Below are 8,255 nucleotides of genomic sequence, written 5' to 3' on the forward strand. Positions count from 1 at the left end.
TATCATCATCATCATTATTATTATTCCTGAAGAATGGGAGTCAATGGCTGCCCAATAAACTGTAGGAAAATGATGAAATTTTACATAGTGATGGTATGATTAGTAGCCTAATAGTGTAATTATGTTTGTATTAAATATTTAAAATAAAAAACTAGCCGCTTCTTCCACTTGATTTTAGAAATATTACATCACATGCATTCCTCAGTCACACCTGTCATATTCATTATTTAGGATTGTTGCACTGGGTTTTGTTTAATGTGGACAAAACAAGTGACTGTCATAAACCACCCTGTAGTTAATAAAATGGGGTAATAATGAATACTACTTTTTAAATAAATTCTATAGGAATTCTATTCTATAGCTGGTCTTTTCCTTCTTTTTTTTTTTCATGAATTCTTAAATATGTGCAAATATGTCTAAAATAGCTACTTGAGGATTTCACATCAGATGTTGATGACAGGCTTGATGTATTTTTCTCCAAGCCACATTAGACCATTTGACTGTGAAGATCCTATTCCTTTTTTATAGTTCATAATTGTGTTTTTATAACATGCCACCACTTACTTTTAAAGTTTACATTTTCACAGTTAAAGAATGTCATTAACAAGCACTGAACACTCTTGTATCGCAGTGAAACCTCATGCTGATAAAGGGCATTCAGGGTAGCTAATTGATATTTAGATAGCTATTGATCTTAGTCAGAGATGGGTGGGATGGGGTTCTTTCTGTTTAATCCGTTTGCAGTATCTGAAACCCCACAGGGAGCAGCTCTGTTTCAACATAACACCCATTTTACAGATAACACAAAATACTACAAGATGTATACTTGATTCGATATTTTAGTTACATTTCTTACAAGTTTAACTAGCCTATGTGTTTCCACTTTGAAAGTGTTACAGAGACACAGAGCATGTTGGATTTGTATGGCCTATAATAATAATAAAATATTGTATCACATGGGATGTCAAACACAATAATGCCAGGTTTGCTTGCTTATCAAGATCATTAGTAATGTTTTTTATAGTTCTGTTGGGGCATGTAGGCTACAGCAAGCCGTTGCCACTTACACAGTTTCAAAAACACAACTTGAGTTTTTCTCATTTTAACCACAAGGTGTCAGTCTAATTTGAGTCGAAATGTGGAATTTCCTCGATTACCTATCAAAACATTGACACAGAGACCTTAATGAAAGTGTTGTTTTTTTTTTCATTCAAAACGTGGTGTTTTTAATCAAATATTATTAAGATATCTACTACATGTATAATTTAAGAAATCAAAATACGATACGACTCACTACAGTCAGCATTCAAAATACAGTGTTCAGTAAATGTTTTATTATTTACATTTACAAAATGAGGTTTGATGTTCTGTATGTGCTACAACGATGGCCTGTGTTACTGGTAGTAAAGGAGACAGATACTGATCATTAAAAATTAAACAGCATTTTGCTGCGTACTAAAACAAGTGCATGTAAAGCAGTTCATTCTTCTTCATTTAATCTTCAACATTAAACAATTGAACTTAAAGAAATCTCTGCATTCTTTTAAAGTCCTCTGATTTAAATAAAAATGTACAACACTTGAAGTGTAACATTAGAAGAAACAGATTTAACAGATACAAAATAAAAGAAAAAAGACAAAGAATTGGGGCAGAGGTAGCAAGAAGTCAGTCATGAAAATATTTTACAGAAAAATCGTGTGAGGTTAATGGCTGTATGCTTTGGCTTAGTAATGGATAGCTATACAGATGCCTTGTGTCTTGCTTGTAGTTCAGCTTTAAAGTTTCATGTTTGTAAGAGCAGAGTTTGGGTGCATTAATCTTATTTTCAATTTTTTTGTGTATTATTATGTTTATACATACAGTATATAAATTCTTTAAAATCCATCTGAACTGGTTTCTGTTTTCACTACTTTCAATGCTTGAAGTCCTTTTCTGCTATCTCTTTGCCCTCTCAATGTTGACATCTGGACTCTGTCACTTATACAAATCTGAAAAGCAACACAATGCAGATACAAAATTAGATTCACATGAAGTAACAATATCAGTTGTTTAGGAAGAAGAATAAGCGAAACATTATCCAAAATGACTTAATACACTTTTACAAGGTAAAAAACAAGGAAATGTATTTTACAAACATGTGTCTTCCTCTTCACTGAAGATGCTGACGATATAGCAGGCAAATACAAATCCCAGGGCCTACATGTACATACAAACAAACAAAGCAACAGTTTAAGTCACTTTTTTATTAGTGTCTGTGAATTTTTGTATTGGTGTATATGAATGTATCACAGAATCTTAAAGCTGAAGTATGAAGTGTTCATATTAAAATAGAGGTATGTCATTTTTAGTAGCTTTGTATGTTATTTTGTTGGTTATCAAAGAACTTATGTCTGACACAACAGCATTGCCTCAACCAAAGGTTGACTGGGGGAATGTTCCGGAAACCTGTTTTATTATTTCTGCACACTTCAGCTTTAACAACTTTTATCAGTTTTAGGTTCTTACAGAAATGAACAGTTGCAGGGCACTGTGCATAACCTCAATGTACTGATACTCTAACAAACAGCTTAGCTCGGAGACCAGAGCAGGACTTTCCAAATGCTGCCATCTAGTGGTCGGGAGGTTTCTGTTCCCACAGCCTGGACCATTGTCCTTCCACCATGAACGATGAGATGAAATTCCCAGTGACAGATAATCACTGTCCTATAAAAGTACAGCACAGAAATGCCTTAACGCTTTGAATTTCAGTTGCATGGCTTTGTAAACATTACTGACTTTAATGCTGTAGTACTGAGGAACAATATAGTGTAAGTTTAAAACTTTGTTTAATCCCATTCATCTTTGGTTTGTAAACCTAGTAGAGATGATATCATTTCATACCAATGGCATGAATGTATGTGAACTTGGTCTAGCACTAGACTGACCCGTATGAGCAGTCCCATTTAAATTCGGCTCTTTACCTTTGACAGCCCTCCGAGGTCTAGATAAAGGCAACAGATAAAGATATTCCAAGTCACCCAAAACACAGTCCAGACTATATACTGAAAGAAAAGGGAAGGACACATAATGGTCATCAGAGATATAAAAATGTTAACAATGCAAACAGCAAAAAAATAAATAATAAAAAAATCACTACCATACAAAAGCATGCAATTTTTTTTTGCATTTATTTAATCAAAAGTACAGTAAAAACAGTCATATTATGTTATATTATTCAATGTATTTTATTCCTGTGATAGCAAAGCTGAATTTTAAGCATCATTACTCCAATCTTCAGTGTCACATGATCCTTCAGAAATCCTTCTAATACACTGATTTGGTGATCATGAAACATTTATAATATTGTCTGGAAACTGGGATCAATTTTTTTTAGGATTCTTTGATGAATAAAAAGATCAAAAGAACAGTATTTAAATGAAACATTATAAACATCTTTACTGTCACTTTTGAATAATTGAATGCAGAATACACAGTTATTTATTTATTTTTCATAAATACATTAAAAAAAATATCATTACAATTAAATTGATCATATTCAATTATTCAATTAATAAATTATTTCAGTTTAAGAAATGAATGTATGTATTTTTGTAATGTTGTTATATATAATATCAGTATTATAAATATTTATATTATTACAATTATTTTTGTTTTTTATACAACAAGTTTTATTAACTGTTGCACTATTTAACGTACTTATTAGGTTCAAAAGTTACAAAATTGAGATAAATACTGTACACACCAAAACTACATAACGGGGCTTATACTGGACTGTCCCAAACAAGCCCAATATCACCACAATGATGTGCAGGAAGTTGAGAAGGATAGGCGCCCACTGGTAACCTAGAAAATCAAACACCTGTCTCTCCACAGCAGTGATCTAGGGAGAGAAAGACAGAGTATGATATGAACAAGATCTCTACACACTGTGAAAACAATAACAACACCAGCTACTTTGCATCTACACGACTAAAAAAAAAAAAACACCATCATGCTGCTGCCCCAAACACAATAATGATGGAGACCCCATCTCGCTTTCCCAGAGACACACAATCAAAACCCCCACCTCTGTTTTTCCACATGCTGGCTTTTTACTCAGGGTTGCCAGGGTAACAGAGCCAAAGGGGGTACAAAGCTTGTGACAGAGAAAAAGAGAGTGAGAGGTGGAGAAAGAGAAAAGGAGGGGGAAAGGTTGAGCGAGAGGAGATGAGGGCTCTCCTTGGAGGTCAGAGGCTCAGTGAGGGGAGATGTATGATTCAGAAGGGAGGTGCTGGGTGTGGGGGATGCTGCTCCTTTCATAAAGCTTCACTGCAGCAGTCATAAACCCTCTCTCTCTCGGCCACTAACCACCCATCCCCCATACAATCTCTCTCTGTATGCCATACTGCTGCTGTGCACCAGCTGTTCTCAGAGGTTCCACCTCAAATCATCCATTTGTAGCATGTCTTCACAACAGTCTGTTTTCCAAACATAAAAACATAAAACTGTGAGACGTTCCACAGATACAGATCGCTATCCCCTCTTGGTAATAGACATCTGCATTAAAATACATTTACAGTCTCAGACCATACAGTACGTACGTATCACTATCAAATCTAATTCATCAACGTGAACAGTGATCAACTCATTTGAAATATTTAAAGGAAATTGCACAGCGACAGTTGAAGAAACTGTTGATACTGTCTACATGAAGGATGAATGTTCAGCCAAGACCAGTTGACATGGTATTGCAGACATGCTGCAGACCTCTCTTCACTGGCAGTAATAGGTGTGAAATAGTGAAATGAATTTGTTAAACCGATTAAACCTTACAGCTATGTTTTCTTTTTTGAGCCAACCTGAGATCAAATGTGTACAACTGTAAAGACTAATAACTGCATGACTCTGTTCTGCACTGTCTCACTGAATCTTCATCATTATTAGGTGACTTTTTTTTAAAATGGCTGTTGAAACCCAATGAGATTATAGTCCAAATATGATGCCATACCAGATAAAAAGTGATATACTATATAAAAGCATTTTCAATCTCTATTTCTCATACACACACACACACACACTCAAATAGGAAAAAGGGAAATGTTAGGAAAGACAGTAAAGCAAAGGTTAAACCAAAGCTAAAAGCCATACAAAGGTTAAGCAGAGTAACAGCAGGAATGTAGGTCACTGTCTCTGCTGGGGTTCAGACCACAAGTGTGCAACCACTGAAGTCAGATAACACGACAAGAAGAATCCAATATATCACTTTATGTGAGAGGAGAAAATGATCTCACACCCCTGAAAGACCAAGTGCAATCAATGAGGAGTGATAATGATAAATATGCAGTAAAAAATGCACAACATTTTCTCATCATCACATAATGCACAGTTGATTCACATCTCACATTTATTTTGTGGTCTATCTCTAATGTAAAGAAATTTTTTTTTTAAATAAGATCATAATCTATGCTGGTTTTATGAGTTCTACGAAAGTGATAAATGGATAGGTGGATGGATGATGGATACTTTATGAATCCTTTGAGAGAAATTATGGTGCATTAGCAACAAGTCAACAATGATACAGTTTGTGTTACAGGACAGTGTAACATACAGTAGATACAGAAATGAGAGAAAATAAATATAATCATATATATAAACACACAAAAATGTGCACAATAAACACAATACATAAAGCAATATTCTATACACTAATGTGTTATTTGCACTTGCAGTTCTCATTTTGTGTATGAGATATTAACATGTATTATAAATGCGCATCAAACGATGTAGTTTAGTTTGTGTCATTTCACAATACTACAATAATTATTATTTATAATAGTCCCATAACTGTCCAAACGTGTTTATGTACAGGGTAGTGGGTAGTTCAGAGGTAAAGAAAGACTTCCAACATATAGCATACACAAAAGTGTATGTACATAGGCTATGTCTATATAATAGCCTAATTATAAATGGAAAACTACGGTTATTGTGGCTCTTTCAAACAATAGACAATTTTAAAGACTGCAGGCTTTAAGACGAAATGTTCAGAAACTATTCTCGAAGTTAATGTCAAAACGTCAAATTTCATAAGTGTTTTTATATCACATAAATAAATGGGATACAAACCTGCAACGAGTAGCCTAGACGTTTGTTTTTACCACAATTCTAATAACGCACTTACCAGCTGAAGAGCGCAGAAGAACATCAACATGCACCTCCCCGAGCAGCAGCCCATCTTCACTAATTCTCTCCGGTGTGAACGTCAACTTTAAATGTCAATAAAACGGATGCATTTTGAAGATCCTCAGTATTTACTCGAGGTATTTTTCAGTATGCTTCCCTTACAATGGGCTGTGATCAGAGATGTACATCGCGCTTAGGGTTAAAAACAGAGTATGAAGCAGTATGCGGAGGGACAGAGGATGAGACCGGGGTTGGGGGGTAAATAAAATGGGGTGGGACCTTAAATATAAGATATGCCACCACCTTCTGGTGCTTTGTTGAGAAGGAGCGGCAGGTGGAGCACTTGCGGCTGGAAGAGTTGGATGCACCTTCATTTTAGATCTGACTACCATTTACGCGACTAGTTTGTTTTAAATACTCAGTTATTATACATTGCTTTGCTGCTTTAGGTGCTGAAACTTCTTGCTGAAAAACATCTTAAAACCACGATCGTCTGTGTTTTGGGGAATATTTTATCTTGCCTCCTAGCTAAACCATCTGAGCACTTGCTGGGCAGACTGGGAGACCAGCTTAGACCAGGTAAAACCAGTAAACTGGTTTAAAGCAGGGGGCAGCTAATATTGAAGTCGTGGCTTGTACATAGGCTACACTTTGGATTTGTTTTAGCCTACATTATTTTAGGCAAATTTGAAAGGTGAATGATTTATGTAGAATCCCAAACTTGTAGAGATTGTTTCCACGGCTGACAAATCCAGCATTGCTGGTCACCAGCATAAGGAATGTTTTGTATGCTGGGACCAGCATGGGATGCTGGTTTGCTGGTGAACCAGCTACACCAGCTTAGTTTTGCTTGAGAACAACATGACTAAGCTGGTCCACCAGTCAGACCAGCACTATAACAGCTCTAGCCAGCATAAACCAGCCTAGATCAACATGAAATCCATGCTGGTTTATGAGTTAATACTTAGGAAGGTTATGGTTGTCCAAGCTGCTCATTTCCGTCCAATGTAAAGGAATGGTAACCATGGCTGTCAGGCAGAATTTTCAAGGTAAGATTTTCAGTGAGTAATTACATTGCGGCCTGTTCCTCACATAATTGTTATATGAGTTCAGAAGACTTATAATGGAGCATAATTTTCTTGATGCTATCCACTTATAGTCTATGGACTTCTCGTTTTTTGTTCCATGCAATGTCATATGGGTTTGTAAACTGTAAAAAAAAGTTGCTGCCTTAAGTTTTTTAAGTACAATCGACTTGGATGTTCAAGTTATTTCAACTTAAATTACATTATGACTTTACAAGTTGAATCTTGTATAACTTTAAAAAGTTTTTAATGTAAAACAATGTAAAACAAAAGCAATGTAAAAAATATAGGCCTATGTTGTCACAACTTATTGTTCATATAATTTGTTTTACAGTGTAACAACAATGATGCCAGAATATCGTTGTACTCCTTTTACTTACCTCAGCAAACACTGAAAACTCAAGTCAAACTCAAATCTCAGAACATCCTATGCTGAACTGCACCATATGCAGTTATCTACACAATGGGGTTTGTGTGCATATGTTTGTGTTTAGACTTCTAAGTATGTTTTTTTTTCTTCTAGATTTATAAAGTAATTAAGATGTCAGCCGAGTTGCATTTTTCATAATTTGGACGCCCTACTGGACTAGCCCCTGCAGTGCCCAGCCATGTTCAGCACATATCACCCAGCTGAACACAGCTGCCAGCTGCAGTGAGTCTATGCTTACTGCACGGTCCATAGTCCCACAGATGGATGATTAACAGCAGGGTGCAGGGGTTTAGGTCTGTGTGTCTCAGTTTGTGCTGATAAACAAATTTACCATCTTTAGAGAGAGAGAGAGCTGTGTTAGATTGGTGGGTTGGCACCTAGAACCTGTTTGTGAATCCCCTTTTGTGCCCATTAAATATATGTCTCCATTTGTGTAGGCTAGATGCTGTAACATGAAGGTTGATTAAATGTTCCTATCGTGCAAAATAAATTAACATTAAATTAACAATTTCTACAGCAAGAAGACACTGTGTACTATTAAATATAAAGGGTCTTTTTTGGCATCGATGGCTCCATGAAGA

At 35.7% G+C, this 8,255-nt stretch overlaps 1 protein-coding gene across 2 annotated transcripts; it reads right to left on the reverse strand.

Annotated features, from left to right (window-relative positions):
* Window positions 1-994: 994 nt before the first annotated feature.
* nkain5 (sodium/potassium transporting ATPase interacting 5) lies at window positions 995-6,409 on the reverse strand. Of its 2 annotated transcripts, none has more exons than XM_084390194.1 (6): window positions 6,158-6,409; window positions 3,743-3,880; window positions 2,961-3,041; window positions 2,506-2,703; window positions 2,136-2,196; window positions 995-1,988 (listed from the first exon to the last, which is right to left on the reverse strand). In XM_084390194.1, the coding sequence occupies exons 1-6, from the start codon at window positions 6,209-6,211 to the stop codon at window positions 1,975-1,977; spliced, it is 546 nt and encodes a 181-aa protein (XP_084246320.1). In that variant the 5' UTR covers window positions 6,212-6,409; the 3' UTR covers window positions 995-1,974. The 2 variants fall into 2 exon arrangements, with proteins under 2 accessions (XP_084246320.1, XP_084246321.1); XM_084390195.1 differs by having other exon boundaries at window positions 2,132-2,196.
* Window positions 6,410-8,255: the final 1,846 nt, after the last annotated feature.

Source organism: Rutilus rutilus, assembly GCF_951802725.1.
Source record: "Rutilus rutilus genome assembly, chromosome: 19".
In the NCBI taxonomy this organism is placed as follows: domain Eukaryota; kingdom Metazoa; phylum Chordata; class Actinopteri; order Cypriniformes; family Leuciscidae; genus Rutilus; species Rutilus rutilus.